Source organism: Chelonia mydas, chromosome 7, assembly GCF_015237465.2.
Source record: "Chelonia mydas isolate rCheMyd1 chromosome 7, rCheMyd1.pri.v2, whole genome shotgun sequence".
In the NCBI taxonomy this organism is placed as follows: domain Eukaryota; kingdom Metazoa; phylum Chordata; order Testudines; family Cheloniidae; genus Chelonia; species Chelonia mydas.
In genome coordinates, this window is record NC_057853.1 from 98212470 (window position 1) to 98230838 (window position 18369).

General features: G+C 42.5%; 1 protein-coding gene and 2 long non-coding RNA genes across 10 annotated transcripts in view; 2 read left to right on the plus strand and 1 right to left on the minus strand.

The window, feature by feature from the left end:
- Nucleotides 1-263: 263 nt before the first annotated feature.
- Nucleotides 264-2357, plus strand: LOC122466481. The gene is made up of 3 exons (XR_006292011.1): nt 264-403; nt 946-1165; nt 1289-2357. It is a non-coding gene; the product is annotated as an uncharacterized LOC122466481 (long non-coding RNA).
- On the minus strand, nt 390-17792 carry LOC114018849. Of its 3 annotated transcripts, none has more exons than XR_006292009.1 (3): nt 17706-17792; nt 16544-16692; nt 390-1003 (listed from the first exon to the last, which is right to left on the minus strand). It is a non-coding gene; the product is annotated as an uncharacterized LOC114018849 (long non-coding RNA). The 3 variants fall into 3 exon arrangements; XR_003564060.3 differs by lacking the exon at nt 17706-17792 and adding an exon at nt 17004-17141 and having other exon boundaries at nt 16544-16629; XR_006292010.1 differs by lacking the exon at nt 17706-17792 and adding an exon at nt 17004-17126.
- Nucleotides 17353-18369, plus strand: part of C7H10orf143 (chromosome 7 C10orf143 homolog) — a 58961-nt gene continuing 57944 nt past the window's right edge. For all 6 annotated transcript variants that reach the window (XR_006292008.1, XM_043550442.1, XM_027819579.3 and 3 more), the window contains exon 1: nt 17353-17491. Coding sequence is in view for 5 of the 6 variants with exons in the window: in XM_043550442.1 (XP_043406377.1) it covers nt 17414-17491 (78 nt within the window). In the remaining variant the exon portion in view is untranslated. The remainder of the gene's footprint in view (nt 17492-18369) is intronic.

Sequence of the window (18369 nt, forward strand, 5' to 3'; positions counted from 1 at the left end):
TTAGAAAAAACTTCTTAACTGTCAGGGTGGTTAAGCACTGGGACAAATTGCTGAGGAAGGTTGTGGAATCTCCATCACTGGAGGTTTTCTTTCGGAACAGGTTAGATAAACACCAGTCAGGAATGGTCTAGTTATTACATAGTCCTGCCTTGAGTGCAGGGGACTGGACTAAATTACCTATGGCGGTCCCTTCCACTCCTACGCTTCTATGATCCAGCACCATCTCCGTCCCCTCATTATCATCTCCTGTCCAGCTCTCTCCAAAACATACGTCATCTCAATGCACCATTCACAGAAGAAAGACACTGTCACGTACAGTACATACCGGATCCTTCTATACAGTGAAATATTCACCTCTCAGATTCCAGATGTTGGGGAATGATTCCCACTTGTCCTGCTTATGGTAATGAGATCTCAATATGTTAAGACTCAAGAACATTGATCCACCTGTCTACATGAAGTTGTGTAGGATATTTCCAATAATGACATTTTAATGCCTCAGGTTTCATAGCCACATTTCTGGAGCTGTGTGCATTACATATACACCAACCTGTGTTTTTTTTAGATCAGTACATGTGTAGGTATTTTTCTCTTTGTTGTTCAGCATGGAGAGGTAGGGCTAAGGAGGTACATCATGGTGCCATGAGGAATGTTGGGGGATGTAGGGAGTGCAACCATGAGGGTCTTTGGGCATGTAGGTCAATGACACTCTGGAACATTTGAGTTTATTCCCTGAGCAAAGCCATTAGGTTCTGATTTATTTCCCGATGCATCTCAGTCCTTTTGCCTCTCCTGCAGCAACCATTCTCTCCATTTTTGGTCCTTCTCCATGGTCATGTTCAGATGGGCTCTCCAAACCCTGCACTTATAGGCTGGAGCTGTAAAGAATTGGAGGATCTTCCAGAACATATCCTCCCTAAACCTCTTATTTCTCCTCCTGATCAGGGTCAGATGTTGAGCAGGCATGGAGAGGCACCCAACAAGATCATCATGCCAGAGACTGCTGATTAAAATGTACAGATGCACCATTAGATTTACAATCACAACAATCAAGGAAAGTTAGGTCTCAAAACCCCCAAACATTATTCCCATAAATAGGAAATGCTTATTGACACTTTAGCTTTTGAGCATCTCATTACAGCACCACTCTGCAGCTCAAACTATGGTGAGTATAGCCTAGTGGGGAGGAATGGAGTTGTTCTGTTCCATGAAAGCTATAAACGTTGGGTGCCCCTCCCTGCGTATGGGCATAAAAAAAGTGTAATGAATACTGGCATTGTTTTCACAGGCAATGGTGATTTTGATGATATCTCACTCCTGGGAGTGACAAAGTCACAGAGGACCCAGCTGCTACTGGTGTCCCAAAGCCACCTCTGGCCATATACTGCTAACTTGTTTACTGACATGGTGCCAGGCAAACTCATCGTAAAGTGGTCTGGGAAATATCCAATTGCAGTGAAAGAAACAAGGCTGCCATCCCTAGAAATTTTCAGGAGAGGACTGCAGAGAATCTCTATGAAAGTTTCATTGAGATCTGTCAACAGGATAAAATGGACATCTCTATTCAGATAAACAAAGTACTCCACATGCCCTTGCCAAGCCCAGCAAGCCGAGTAAGTGAATAACAGATGCTGACTCTGCTGCTGTTTGTTCTACCTCTGCCCAAGCACAGGACATTAGTCTGATGTGGATTGTGTAATCAGACCACAATACCACTCTTTTTTAATTTATTCCCTAATATTTTATTTTGTAGCATTAGATCTGTAAAGCAACGAAAACTCAATATGTTTGTTTTCTAAAATTACAGGTGGGGTGTGTGCTATTTTTAAATGGGGAGAAAAGATGGTGGGAGGGACATGAGGTTTCATGGGGGAAAAAAACATTATAAGGAACATTCATGTACACACTTACTCAAGCACCTTTCCCCTACATCAGAGGGCTCATCAGCACTCACCTGTCAGGACTTCAGCTCTTTTATGGATTTTTTTAAAGGGGAGAAAAGGTATTTGACTGTGTAGAGTGGCCTGGGACACAATTAAGGCCTTTATAAGACCAAACAAATAAATCTGTTTATTAATGGTAATATATGTCTCTCCCTTTTAATCAAATGGAACCTGACAAAGATACTCTGTCCCCACAACTATTTTATCTAGTAATTGGGCCATTTGTGGAAACTATGACATGTTTCAAATTACTGGAAATGAATATAAGTTAGCAGTGAGATTATAAAATGGCATTTAGTCCAATGAACTCTTTACTATACAATCAAGTCCCTCATTCCCAACTACAACTATCATTTGGCTAGTGTTCAGTTTACATACTGAATTTAAACAAATCTGTAGAAGATTTCAACCTGAAATAGTGGCCCAATTTAAATCCCCCCAAGATGGAATAAATATTTGAGGGCTAAAGTGATCTTAAACCTAATTCAAAACTGAAAATTAATCCCATGCTATTAAATTTTAGGAATGACTCTCCCCATAACAGTTATAGGAAGGCTGTTGCTTCTCAGAATAAATATCCTCCCTAATCTCCTATGTCTACCACAACTGTTTCAGAGAATTTAAAACCTCATTCTTTAATAAGCTTCACAAGACCTTTTCAAGGTTCATTTGGTAGGCAAAAAACAAGAATTGCTGTTAAAAATGTATAGGCCCATTGAGACATCGGAGAACTAAATCTCCCTAACTTAGGCTATATTTCTGGGCATCCCATATGGAGTCTTTGGCAGCATGATCCCAGGGAAACCCAGGACTTCAATGGCTCCAGATTGAACAACAGGCAGCAGGCCAAATTAATCTGGCAAACCTCCCATCGTTCCCAGCTGATCTACTACTCCCCTCAAGTCACACACAACCCAATTACAGAGTCAGTATCAAACTCAGAGATAAAAAAAAATTAAAGATGCAAAATCTCTTAAAATGGGTAGTTACTCTGGACTGTATTACTAATTTTTCTCTGAGCATGAATAACTCAGTCTACAAAGAATTGTTATTGCAAACATTTACTATTAATAATATTATAGTGCCCTTTGAAGCACTGAAACATATTCCTGACAGACACAGGTTTTATTTTATTATATTCAAGCTAGGAATTCCCCATTAAAAATTAACACAATTAGACAGAATCCTAGTTTTATACACAGCAAGGAATCATTTTTATGTGGAGCAGGTAAATACGATGTATTTCTTTTGGCTGTTAGGTCTTGAAACCACTTCCCTGACACAACTCCAGACAAAGACATCACAATGAACAGAGGTAACATGTAAATTCCAGTTCACAGAGAAGAAGAAATAAAAATCCGGGGAGAAATTCATAATGTTATGGTTAACAATAACTCAAGGCAGATACGTTATATTGTGCACTGAAATATTACTTCTCAGTACTTGTATGATAAAATATGTAAAATTAAACTATATAGATGTAAGAAGGTCTCCTATGTAACTCCACTTTTTTTTAATTCTATCATGTTACTTCCTATTCCAATTCTGGTAAATTATATGAAGCACTAATAGGAACATATTCACTGTCTTACTCCAAAACACCGTTTATTAAGCATTAATCTGGGAACTCATTTATACAAACCTATTAAAAACAGTATTTTTGTTAACGTTTTCAAACACACACAAAAGACATTTTGATTTTCTGAACTAGTGAGACTACCTAACTGTACAAACCTTGATCACACTTATTACAAAATAATAATCACCTTCCACAGGGTGAAAAGAGTACAGACTTTCAAAGACAAACAAGTACTTCTTTATAAAAAAATGCTGACTTTTATTGGCAACTTTATTTCCTTGACTTAGGGTCTTGACCTTATATGATACAGGGGGGAAAGGGGGGGTGATGAGCATGTAAGGAGCCTTCCCCTCTTGCAAGATCCTCAAGGTAGAACTGCAGTTAGGGGAGTCCATGGGCTGCTCTCTCATTACTTCCCAAAGAAACTTGATACCCCAAAAGGCAGAGATGGGTAGGAAAAGGGTGAGACCATGGTCCTGCCCCCTCTCCACAGCGACTCCGGGGTCAGGAACAGTACGCAGAATGGTACACAGAGGTTGATAGCAGGGGGCACTCCCCCAGTGTGCTGGGGAATGAACTTGAGGAGGAGGAAAAGGAGAGATGGTGCTGATGGGAGAGGTTCGTGACATGATGGGGATGATGGGCAAAGAGGGTAATCATAGAAGGCACACTATAAATGGACTGGGGGCCGAGTCCACGTGGATGTCAGAGGGTGCCAGGGAGAAGACAGTGGCAATAGTCAAAACGGAGATGACAGCAGAGTGAAGAAATCTTTGTTGACAGATGCTACGGAGGAAGGCCATATTTTGACACAGCCTGGACGTTCAAGGTGAGAGAAAGGGAAGTATCAAAGAGAATATTTGATTGTGGGTAGAAGCATGGGTTTCAGTGACTTGGGAAATGGTCTTGCAGTGCACATTGACAGAAAAAGAGAAGAGTGGGAAGATTCTGGAAGAGAAGGCAGGATTTCAGCTTTAGACATACCAGATGAAATCCTGACCCCATTAATGTCAATAGGAATGGGGAGTCAATTCCCACTGACTTCACGGAGGTCAGGATTTCACCCATTAAGTTGAAGTTCCTGACAAAGCATACAGGATGAGATGTCAGAGAGACAAGTGAAGAGGTAGGGTTGGGTGGAAGGAGACAAACCAGAAGCAGAGAAGTAGTTTTGTAAGTCAATGGCATAAAATTGGCAACTGAAGCCCTGGGTGGATTGGGTAGATGAGTGGATAAGTGGGAAAGGATGTGGAGAGAGATAAAAGGAGTGGACCAAGGATGGATCCCTATGAGACCACCCTGGAAAGTGGGACAGCTGAGTAGGAGAACCCACCAAAGAAGAAGGTGCTGAAGGAATGATCAGAGAAGTATAAGAAAAATAGGAGAGGACAAAGTCATCAACGACAAGAACGAGAAAGGGAGGTCAATACACAAAGGAGGAAGATATGAGTGACAATGTCAAAAGCAGTGGCGAAATCAAAAAGGATGAGAATAGAGGTTCTGAGGTTTAGCCATGCTGCAGTTGTTAGCCATCTTGATGACAGCAGTTTTAGTGGAGAGGAGAGGGTAGAAGCCAGACTGGAGGGGATCAGAGATGTGAATAGAAAAGAAGAACTCAAATAAATAGTTGTAGGTGGAATATTTGACAAGTTTAGAGATGAGGGAAGTAAAGAACTGAAGTGGCTGAACAGGCAAGAGGGATCATAGGTGGTTTTTTGAGGCTGGGAGAGAACAGATCGTGCTTGTATTGTGAGGGCAAAGAGCCAGAAGAGAGAGGTTAAGGAAAAGTTGAAGGAGGGAGTAAGAGTAAGTGCAAGGGAGATCATGAGTCAACAGGAAATAGGGTAACTGAGACAGATTGATAGATCAGAGGAGAGCAGGTAAGAAACTTCAAAATTAGTAAGTGAAGAGAAGGAAACGGTTGTTGCCCCTTTGGCTGAGTGGTAACTAAAATTCAGAGCTTTGCAGGATGGTTTCCATTTGTATGGGATATCAGTGAGATGTACTCAAGGTATTTGCTTCGTGCAATTTATTTATTTTTTACAAAAATGTACACCAGTCCTGTTTCCTTGAACAGCATCAGGAACAAACTGCATACAGACAGTCCCCTTCTGCAGAAATCCAAGATAAGGCACTCCAGCGCTTCTCTTAAGAAACATCTACCTTTTTGCCTTTTCTCTCCAGAGACCCACAGAGACTCCTTCTGTTTGCTCACTCCAACTGCATTCTTCCAGTCTCCGGCCGCTGTGCTTGGAACCTAGAATATCCCATTAGTTCCAGGCTCTTCCATTGGGGCCCTCTGCCTCCAAAAGTGAGACTGGGCCGTAAACCTCACAATACCTCCTAACAACACTCTGGGTGGTTACCTGCATTGCATCCACTATTTCTATAGTTTCTCCTTGAGTGGCTACCTCAATGATTCTTAATAAGAAAGGCATTATATAACAAAGTATAATGGGAGAGGAGGAGGATAGAGGTCAGGACAGATCTGGTCAATCATACTGAAAAGGTGAGCAAGATCTTGCACATGCAGCGGAAAATATACTTTCTAACTATAAAGATAGCTAAGCACTGGAATAGTCTTCCAAAGTGGGTTGTGGAATCCCCATCACTGGAGGTTTTTTTTAACGGGTGAGACAAACAACTGTCAGGGATTGTCTAGGTGTATTGGATCCTCCCTCAGCACACTGGGATGGACTAGATGACCTCTCAAAGTCCTGTCCAGGCCTACATCTTTATGGTTCTGTGCAACACAGGAGGGAAGAATTATAGGAGGAAGTCTAAGGTGGCAAACAGGTCCTGAGATTGTGAGTATAGGATTCATGAGGTTTTCAAAAGTAGTGCTGCTTGACCAAGAAAATGGCAAAACTAAGGTCTTGATCCAAAGCCCACTCTTGTCAGTGGTATCAAGCTCTAAATGAAGAGAGAACAAATTTGTAAATCGAGGAAGTCCACATGATCATGGGAGTTTCTCCACAAGCACTCAGCAATGCAGTCGAGGAAACGGATGTTGTGGGTTATTGCAACAGCTTTTGTGGTGGAAGGAGTTAAGGGTAGTGGAGAGATTAAAGAACAGGAATTCAATTGACTGAACCAATGAAGGAGAGGGAGAATACTTTTGGGAAGAGGAGGCAGAGAAGTCATCAACATCGATGGATTGGAGGCCATGGAAATGTTAGGTGGAGGGATGTGGACCAGGAAACTAGTGTGCAATGATGAAGAAAATTATGTGAGTTGCCAGAGATAGGGAACATGGTGACACAAAGATCAGAGACAGAGCAGTGCTTAATGAAGACAGAGGTTAAACTTACATTAAAACATATCTCATGTGACAAATTCATCAGGCCACTTCTTTAAATCCAAAACACTGTTGTAAATCCTTCAGTTCCTCAGAAGTGCACAAAACATCCAAATGTGACAAAGCAAATGCTTTTTGAATACAGCGTTGTTGTTTTTTAAAGGCAAAAAGAACACAGTCCTCTGAGTCAGTGTCAGAATAGGTCTCAGAGACAAAGGTCTCTATATGAGTTTAGAAGCTGTAGAAATAGCTGATAGTCTGTAGGTGGCATCAGCAACCTCTGAAGACTGATGTAAATCTATATCCCTTTGCTGGAATTTTACTTTATTAGAAGCATTATTTAGAATTAGTGCCTGCCTGAGACTCTGACCAAAATATCTGCATTGTTCTTTTTCTATCAAAGGAAATTAACATCTGTTTAATGGAATAAAAAAGAAAAGTCTGTACACAGATATGAAATAGCCATCCATGCTAGTAAGGGCACTGATATAAAAATATAGATTTTTTTTTTTTGTTATACATGGGATATTGTAACTCTGAGCTTTACTGGTGCATTATTCCCTAATGGCACCTGAGCGGCTGGCTAGTATCATTATCACATGTCCTTGTTATTTCTGTCTTTATGCAGCATAAGCTTTAACTACTGATTGAGGGGGGGAAGAGTACTTGTTTTGGTTAAATACGCAACATGTCCTTTGTTGAAAGGACTACATACTATACTTGCAGGGGTATGGACTTAATGATTTAATGGATCTCTTCCATTTCTAACTTCTTTGTTCCTATGATGTACTGTACCATGTTCACATCTATCAATATTTAAATTGTTTATAAGTTATATATCCTCTACATTTGCTACTGAACACTTTAAATCTTACAACTGCAGAGTTTCCATTTATATTTGAGGCAAACAATCCTCTCAGTAGTAGGCAATTAATGGTGTGTTATTCATTTTACAGCACTAACATCCTCTGTAGTTGATGCATAAAAACTGCAGGTAGTTTCTGAAACTTTCTACTGTACTACAAAAAGATTCAATTCTTATCACAACCCCTTTGCAAAATAAACTTTTTTGTCTAGTAGAATATCCATGCATGACAAGAAATTACTATTGATTAAATATTTTCAAATAGTTATTGTTTAAGCCACTCTCTACAATTTGTAAGCCAAGTATTTTTCAATGGCTTGGCCTGAAAGAAATGTGGAAAAAAGTACCTTTAAACTGAGACCCACAAACCAATCTTGTGGACTTAGGGAAGGGATAAAAGAAACTAAAGTTGCCACAGCCTTTTGGCTAAGATGAAGTGTAGTATCAGGAAGATGGAATAGGAGCTTGCTCTCACTATACTCCGCACCTGAACATAGCCGCTATGTGGATAACTTACCCCCATATCTCAATGTCTGTACTCTGACCGGTTAAACTATTACCCCCAGTCGGGGAGATTGCAGATTATTATGTAATCCTTACTCCACCAGCTCCTAAACCGAATTTCACACCCCTTGATAATCTGTACCTTATCCCCTAACAACCAGAAACTTCTATGCTTGAACTCTGTACCGTTTTTTATTTCAACATTATCTTAATAAAATTATTAAATCAGTTCTTATCAGTTTAACATATAGAACTTGAAGCTTTTCATGTACCTTCTTCTGTTTTCTTAATTCCATTGTGGAATGATGTCTAGCTTATTTCTTTGGAATGATAAATAAGAAAATAAAGCCTCTGTGTTGCTGAGGGATTTCTTATGGAGTGTGTAATTGAAGAAAGAAACTACTTCATCCTTTAGCAATTCCTCATGAGAAGAATCCCTGAAAAAGAGGGGAAATGGCATCAAGGAATGGAATTAAAGAACATATTCTTTGTGAATATTTTGTAGGTCTTATTTGTCAAAAAGCAACTCTACTCCATGCCATAATGAAGGAGAGACTATTTCCATATGACAATATGGAGGAGTGGACATCCTGTAGATTTACAGGGAGGCTCACTGATATTACATCAAATTTACTACTCATTAGAAGATGCTCTGGATAAAGCAAAAGATGAGGGCTTTGACTTTTCCATGATTGCCCTTCTGTTTGGAGAAAGGCTGTTTCTTAAGAAGCTGTTGATCCAGACCTCTGCATTGCTGGGAAAAGGACTACCTCTGTTACACCCGAATGGAGTGGATTTCCTCTTCAAGATGGTATGCAAAAGGCTCAAGGACTGAAAGGAGGAGCACATGTCCGTTATCTCAAGAGTGTCTTCTATTTTGACAGTTGTCAAATATAAAGGGAAGGGTAAATCCCTTTAAAATCCCGCCTGGCCAGAGGAAAAATCCTCTCACCTGAAAAAGGGTTAAGAAGCTAAAGGTAACCTCTCTGGCACCTGATCAAAATGACTAATGAGGAGACAAGATACTTTCAAAAGCTGGGAGGAGGGAGAGAAACAAAGGGTCTGTGTCTGTCGGTATGCTGCTTTTGCTGGGGATAGAACAGGAATGGAGTCTTAGAACTTTAGTAAGTAACCTAGCTAGGTATGTGTTAGACTATGATTTGTTTAAATGGCCGAGAAAAGAACTGTGCTGAATAGAATGACTATTCCTGTCTGTGTGTCTTTTTTGTAACTTAAGGTTTTGCCTAGAGGGATTCTCTATGTTTTGAATCTAATTACCCTGTAAGGTATCTACCATCCTGATTTTACAGAGGTGATTCCTTTACTTCTATTAAAAGTCTTCTTGTAAGAAAACTGAATGTTTTTTCATTGTTCTAAGATCCAAGGGTTTGGGTCTGTGGTCACCTATGCAAATTGGTGAGGATTTTTACCAAACCTTCTCCAGGAAGTGGGATGCAAGGGTTGGGAGGATTTTGGGGGGAAAGACGTGTCTAAACTACGTTTCCCAGTAAACCCAGTTAAAGTTTGGTGGTGGCAGTGGATCCAAGGGCAAAGGATAAAATTAATTTGTACCTTGGGGAAGTTTTAACCTAAGCTGGTGAAAGTAAGCTTAGGAGGTTTTCATGCAGGTCCCCACATCTGTACCCTAGAGTTCAGAGTGGGGAAGGAACCTTGACAACAATGAACAGGTTTGGGCGTTCAAATACCATGTCCTCTGTTTTAGCCTTGACCTCAAAAGACAGGGTGGAGTTCTTCAGTCAAAATTAAGAGTGCATTGTAACTGTTACAACTGAGTTGACCACAATGTCATGAGTGAAATACACCACAATGAAGTATTTTTTCCCATTCAGAAACTAAGGCTTTGATATTCTCTCTCTCCATCTCTAGAAGGTGCTACAATGATAGGAGAAGCTTGTCTACAAACAGAAGTAATATTTCACCAACAACACCTGAAAATTTGCAATACAGTTGTATAGTTGTTTATGAATATATGCTTCTTAAAGCATCCATACTCTTTGCTTCCTTTTCTTGTGGCATAGATGTTGAAGCTCTCCCAGCTTCTGATCCTCTTGCTAAAAAGTAACACAATGAGTGATTTTGGAGGAGTGCTGATAAAAATGCTTTAACCCATATTGAAGAGTCTGATCTATTTATCAGACTAGTGTGGATGCAAGAGTGAGCCAATATCCCTTGCCAGCTGCAGGAGACATTCACTTACTCTCTTTCTCATGTAGCTCTAGGATATAGATTCATAGATTCTAAAGCCAGAATGGACATCCAGTCTTGATTTAAAACTTCTCAGTGGTGGGGAATTCACCATGACCCTGGGTAAATTGTTGCAATGATTAATTATCAATAGGCTATCAACTGATGGATCTTTTCCTGAACTACCAAAAATTGGATATTCAGATTTTCCACCACCCTTCTTGGAAGGCCTTGAAAGCTTCCGAAGTCAGAGTGGCAAGATCAAAGAAGATCTCATATTAACATGAGTAGAAAAAGAGGGAGGACATTCTAACTGTTCTTGTTCTCCATCCACCAAATGATCTGCATCCCTAGCAGACAATTCTGTTGTGTATAAATGAACCTCAGGTGATGATATCCACATTAAGGCAGCAGATGGTTTCAGTAGATTCTCAGAAGAATGAAAACATTCTCTTTGTGGCTTTCACAGGAAAGCTAACCTTACATGACTTACTGCTGAGGGTGGAGCCCACATGAGCCAATCTGCCCATGAAGCACAACACCAAAAGGGATGCCGTGGCTGCCCCACTGAACAACAACAGAAGTGGCTGCAAGAAAAAAAAAAAGGAAGAAGGAGCCCGGGGTCTGAGAAGAACTGGGGGGCAGGCATGTCTCCTTATATAACTTCATACCAAATGGTCAGTCCATGATTTTCAGAACCTCTAATATAGGTACTAAGACCTTTGGCATGGCTCAGAGTAGGGATCTATGCTGTCAATACCTGAAGGAGACAATATTATTTTTAAAATTTAAACTTTCAGCAATGACATTTTCATTGTCATTATTTAATAGCTGTTGACCTTACTGCAACAGAAACCACATTTTGAACTTTTCACAACTTTTTACACAGTCAAACCTCCCACTGACTTCAATACCAGTCTTGTCTGAGTAAGGTCAGTATTTCATCCTGTGAGCTCTCAATAATGGGAAATTAGACCAACATTTTCTAAAATGGATGCCTAAAATAGGTATCTAAATAACTGGGCTGATTGTTTTCATAGGTGGTGAGTTCTCATAGCCTTCATTAGAGTTTGAGTGCTCAGCACCTTTGAACATCAGGACACTTACTTAGGAGCCTATTTTAAGCACCCAACTTTGAAATTGTTCACCTCAGATTTAATTTAAAGATTTTTCTGTACCATAATATGAGAATGTATGCACTTAATCTCACAAGTCTTTTGTGAGAGTAATATTATCCCCATTTTACAGATGAGGAAACTGATTCAGAGAGAGGTTAAAAGACTTGCTCAAAATCACACAGAATGTAAAATCAAACTCTGATTTCCTAATTCCCAGTCCAGTGCCTTAATCACAAAACCATCACTTCTTTCTATCAAGATTAGATACATATGACCTGGTAGTTTACGCACAAGACCAGGAGTCAAAAATTCCTGGCTGAGATAATGGCTTCTTGTAGGGACTTGGACTTAACTTCTTTTTCCCATTTTCTCCATCTTTAAAGTGGGAATAATAATTGTCACTTACTTACCTTATAAGGCTGTTGTGATAATTAACTGGAAGTTTGTAAAGTACCATATAATTATTAATCTTATTATAGATATGCTGCCCTGGCAGTCTATAATGCTGCCATATAAGGGTTATAGGAGTTAAAATTTGTTATTAGGTCCATTATTCCCAAGGCTACCAGGATCTTGGAGAATTGCTGAAGAATAACACTCAGTCACGGGAGAAACTGATGTCTCACACTATTTTTGAGCAATTTCCTTTGGCCGTTGTCAACACTGACAATGTTCTCAGTGGTACCAGATGACAGAACAAGGAGTAATGGCCTCAAGTTGCAGTGCGGGAGGTTTAGGTTGGATATTAGGAAAAACTTTTTCACTAGGAGGGTGGTGAAGTTACCTAGGGAGGTAAACCTTCCTTAGAGGTTTTTAAGGTCAGCTTGACAAAGCCCTGGCTGGGATGATTTAGTTGGGGATTGGTCCTGCTTTGAGCAGGGGGTTGGACTAGATGACCTCCTGAGGTCCCTTCCAACCCTGATATTCTATAATTCTATGACATACTTTGAAAGTGGTCACAACCATAACACTTCAGAGTAGGAAGAAGGTTACCACAATTCAAGGGCTTTTGGGGAGGGTTCTTGGGTACTCCCACACACCAGTGCATTTAAAAAACAAACAAATAAAAAACTGGTTGTACAGTTGGATGACTTTTTATTTTTTAATAAAAATTATATAGCTGCCTGTGGGTCATAAGTGCTCCTGTGCATCAAAAAGCATGGAAAAGGCTGAAATGCACAAAAATACTCAAAAACCAGTTATAGGAATAACTACTGCAGCATGCCCTCAGATTGTCAGTGAAACCCTTGTGTTGAAAAACACACGAGGACTCTAGCCACATAATACTATCGATTAGAGTCAGGCAGCTACATAGCACCTCACATCAAGATGACGGGTGACAGCACATACTTAACATGCAACAAAAAAAGGGAAGTGAACTGTGGGTGTTTAAACCCTCTAAATGCCAAATGGTTTATTTGTATGCCTAAATATGGGTTTAGACGCCTGGCTTGAGGCCTCCAGGTTTGAAAATTGTGGTCATTTCCCTTAGTGCTCAGTTTTGTACCACCTGGGACACACATCCTATTTAAATATGTCCCTACTGGAGATAGGCAAAATTGTTCTCAAAAAATAGGAAGCAGACTAAACATTTTCCTTCCTATTCAGTAATGTGTTCTGTAATTACACAGAAGCACAATAGAAAGCTGGACTTTACTCCCTTGCTTTGCTGTAAAATCTCACCATTAACATGTATAATTTTACAATAATCTTTCCATTAACGTTATGTGGAAGTTGGAGTTTACTCCTAGCTTTAGAATACAGGTAATTATAGACTTAGTTTTGTTTAATGATTGAAACAACCTTGGTCTCGTAATTAGATAACTAAACATTTACTGCTAGTGATAAAAATAAGCTAATAAAATACACTTTACAAATAAAAACAAGGTGGATGGTCATATATCTTTTATGGTGCCTTCTTTAGGCTGTGCATAAACAGAACAAACCTTTTTATTATTTTCCCCCAAATAAGTCTTCTTACCTTATTTTCTACACCTAGTGAATCATTTATAATCCTTTTTATTTTCAACCCATAGACTAATGCAGCATCAGTCATACTTCCACATGGATTTTGTTTTCTTTATGTTACAGCATTACCAGAGCTTGAAGGCACAGAAATTAGACTACCGTTTACATTAAACCACACACACACACCTTTTCAAATAACATTTCCAGTTTGACTTAACACCTTCTAAAGCAAGAAAATTCAAAGTGAAGCCTGAAACTCCATCCTTAATTCAATGTATTGTTCCAAGCTACTGCAGAATTTATGGTATAGTATATAAGATCACACAGTATTTGAAGACCATGCAATGAAATTTCAGGTTCAGCCTTTAATTCCCTTACTTGTACTGGGTTAAGGAAGGCTCTTACTGTTAGGTTAAATTAAAGCACATATATACTTATAGTTTTTTGTTACAAATAACAAATGATCACACTAGGCCTGTCACAGGGTGGCTGGCTCCTGAAACTGAAGTAGATCCAGCAAACTGTGTCAGAACAAGTGCTCCCAGTTGGGCCAGTTAAGGGGGAAGGCTGTACCTGGGGCTATAAAAGGTCAGAGAGAGAGAGCTAGAGAGAGAGCTGGTCTACACCTGAAACTTAGCTATGTCACTCTTGGAGACAGAGTTAAGCTGATCTAAGCCGCAGTGTAGACAGCACTAGGTTGACAGAAGAATTCTAGCTACCAGCATTTGGAGAGGTGGATTTATTACAGCAACAGAAGATTCCCTTCCATCACTGTAAGTGTACGCCAGTGTAGCATTTCTAGTAGAGACATAGCACCGATGAGGGGGAATTGGCTGAAAGAGGGAGCAAGCTAGTAAATTGCTGAAAGCAGAAGTGCAAGACTGCCAGAGTCCCCTGTGAGGGGAAGTGTGCCACAAGACAGGGTTTCTCTCAACCTTGCTAAGGACTTGCTGCCATACCCACAGTCTCTTTTAGGCAGTCTTACTGTCCAAACTTAAACAAACCAGTTCCTCAGCTCACCCTTTATGTTTTGGGCTCTCACTGCCTCCTCTCTCATGGGACTTTGGCAGTTCTGCTACTGTAGGGGTGGGCAAACTTTTTGGCCTGAGGGCCGCATCTGGGTATGGAAAATTGTATGGCGGGCCATGAATTCTCACAAAATTGGGGGTTGGGGTGTGGGCTCCAGCTGGAGGTGTGGGCTCTGGGGTGGGGCCAGGGATGAGGGACTTGGGGTGCAGGAGGGGGCTGGAGGTGGAGCAGAGGCGTTTGGAGTATAGGAGGGGGCTCTGGGGTGAGGCAGGGGGTTGGGGTGGCGGGGGGTTCAGGCTCTGGGCTGGAGGTGTAGATTCCAGGGTGGGGCCAGAAATGAGAGGTTCAGGGTGCAGGAGGGACCTCCGGGCTGGGACACAAGGTTGGGGTATGGGGGAGCAGGCTCTGGGCTGGGGCTGAGGGGTTCGAGCAGGCTTCAGACAGAAGAGGACTCCGGGCTGGGGCAGGGGGTTGAGGTGTGTGTGGGGTGGTGAGGGCTCTCAGTGGGGGTGCAGGCTCTGGGGTGTGGCTGGAAATGAGTGGTTTGGGGGGCAGGAGGGTGCTCTGGGCTGGGACCGAGGGGTTTAGAGAGCGGGAGGGGGATCAGGGCTGGGGCAGGGGTTTGGGATGCAGGAGGAGGTCAGGGGTGCAGGCTCCAGGCGGCTCTGCACTCTGCTCTGTCTGCAGGCATGGCTCCCACAGCTCCCATTGGCCGTGGTTCCCGGCCAGTGGGAGCTGCAGAGCCTACGCTTGGGGCGGGGGCAGGGTGCGGAGCCCCCTGGCTATCGCTGTGTGTAGGAGCCGGAGAGGAGACATGCTGGTGCTTCTGGGAGCCGCGCGGCACAGCGGGACCTCAAGGGCCATGTTAAAGAGTCTGACGGGCCAGATGCGGTCCACAGGCCGTACTTTGCCCACCCCTGTGCTACTGCCTGCAGTTTTCTCTCTCCCAGCCAGTCCCCTCTCATTGTGTCTCTCTCTGACCCTTTATAGCCTCAGATGTAGTACTGCTCCTTAATTGGCCTAACTGGGAATACCTGTTATGGTACAGTAGGCTACTTCAGTGCCCAACCCTCCTATTGCTGAAGACAATGTCAAAACTCCCTTTGACTTCAATGGGAGCAAATTGGATTTCATGTATATGAGGCGACAAAGTAGATCATTTTTGCTGATTTGTGTCTGTTGTAATTCATTACTATAAGCAAACACATAATTATATGTAAGAACATGGAGCTGTTGCCAAGGATTTTGCCACTTGTTTTGTATCATATAGGCCATAACGCAGATGTGTATTAATATGATATGTGCGTTAAAATATACTTTTAAAAATGAAATCCCTCTACTTGTTCTATATTTTAATAATGCCTAAAAGGCCAGGCCTACATTATAAACCAATTGTGAAAAGGCTCACTGAAACAAAAGCATTTTGAGTTGTAGGAACACCAATGATTTTGAAAATAAAAGAAAAATGGGCCTGATGCTGCTTCCATTTAAGTCAATGGTAAGACTCCCATTAGACTTTAGTTTCAGGGTTCAGCAGATCAGTTTGAAGTGCTTAAATTCAAAACAACACTATATCAACTCCTTTCAGGAATAAAAACCAAACAAACATACAGTAGGAGATGACATGTCACGAGATCAGAACTATGATTCTTGGTAAAACATGCATGCAGTTGAACTCCTGGCAAAGTAAAACTACAGCTCTCAATCCATTTAGGATAAAATAAGAAGCTGCATTCACAGTAACATAAGCTTAGAGGTTACACCCTGCTGTAACAACCTTGTGTGTTATAAAATAAAAGGCATAAGCTGAAGGTTAAAGTCCTAGGAGACCGTGTAGGCTGCTTTCAGTGATTTTTTTTTTTACTAGAAAGTCTTTTGTTCTCTGTCTCAAGCTCCAAGGTTTATCATTTTTATTTTTTTAATTCACCAATTTTTTTTGCTGTGCTTTAACTACATAATGCAAATTCCTAAATATTCCTCTTTTTAAAGACATCTCAGTAAGGAGGGAATTAATGTTAATAGGCTACATCATACCTCCTGATCAGAGTGCGGAAGGACCCCCTATCAGGGGTGGATTGGATCCTCCTGTGCAGATGGGACAGTCGGATACACATGGCAGGCTGGAAGAGAAAAGGAGGTTCCATGTTGTGGGTTAACACTGGAGGAGGGAAACAGGGCAATATCTGAAAAAAATATTACAATAATGTGAGTCCCAAATCATGTTGCAGCTCCACCAGACACAGCAGCAGCAGCAGGGACAGTAGTGACCACCCCTCTGCAGAGAGCCTGTCCACGCAACATCGTGGTTAAAATGCTGGTAGCTAGTAATACTTCAACAGCCTGTTGCTACATTGGTACATGCGTACAGAAATCCAGCCTTGGACAACTCTTGTGTAATTTGCCAAAGCAAGAAAGTATTTCTCAGGTTACTTTAAAAGTAACTTTTATGTAGCTGATGCCGGTGGGTCACAGGCGCACGCACGCACGCACACACCTTCGTTCAATGGCAATGCACTTCGAGAAGAAAATGTTTTGGAGAGGGGTTGAGTGAAACAATTATAATGTTTTTGCCTGCACAGCCTGCCCCGGAAACCAGGCGCTATACTGCCCAGAGGGGCAGCTGCTGTGCGGGTTGCAGGGTGGTGTTTGTCCATCCGTGTACGTGCATAGCCTGTGCTTGGCCAGCTGGTTGTCTGTGCACGGCCTGTGCCTGGACTCAATCCGCACCAGGAGGTTCCCCTGGCCCAGGAGGCGGGGCCGACCCGCCCTGTTTCCGCCCAGCCGCCCGCCCCGGGGGGACTCGCTGCCGGCCCGGGCCTAGACCGCGCGCTTCGAGCGGGATTCTGCGCACTGGCTGCGGACCGAGCGCCGAGCTAGGGAGACCAGCGGCTGGCGCTGGGCCGCATGGAGCTGCTGGCGCTGCACACGCGGCGGCGGCGGGGGGCGCTGGTCCCGCCCGAGTCCGCGGGAGAACCGGAGCGCGTAAGTTCCGCCCGCGGAGGGAGGAAGGGGCGCCGCGGTTTCTGGCGGCGGGCCGGGGTGGTCCGTGCCCCGGCGCGACTGCGGAAGACTCCTGGCTCCCCGGGCACGTTGCCAGGCCCGGAGCGCTCTGCTGCCACCCGGCAGGTTCCCGAGCGGCGCTCGCAGCCTCTAGCTCCTCGCGAGGGCCCCGTGAGTTCCTAAAGCAACTGCAAACCCCGCGCTTTCCCCTTCCGTTCACACTACTCCGAGTTGTGCTGCGCGCTACCGCTCCTTGTCCTTTCCAGGGAGCTCGCTCGGCGTCCACGGAGGTTTGAAGCCCCCGTCACTTTTATTGAGGAAAGGTAGTGATGTCAGCTGTATAAGCCTTCTGCTTCACCTTGGGCAAATCACTCCCCCCTCCCCCCCCGTACCCTGACTCAGTTTCCCGAGCTGCAAAATGTGGATAATGATATTGACCTCTTTTTGCTATGGAAACGGGTTACTTACGCTAAAGGGATTAGTCCACCATGGACTTTTAAGTTTCCTGCAAGTTTTGATCTCTTGTATTGGACCTTTGCATACATTTCGCCCTTGAGAGCCACTGAGATATGGCCCTACTGAAGACGCTGCATGTAGCTTAAATTGCTATATCCAATATTAACTGTATGTTGTGCCCATTCTTGCAATCTTTGCTGAAGCAAATTTCATAGCTACAGCTCTAGTCCCACAGACGCTTGTGCTTGTAACTTTACTCACATAGCTTCATGGGACTAAAGTTCCACATCTGCATATTTGCAGGATTGGAGCCCAAATCTACAAGAAGCAGTTTGTTTGTGTAAAAACTGAAGGATTGAGTCCTTAACTCAAGAAAAGCCCTACAAAGAAAGTTTTTGTGATAG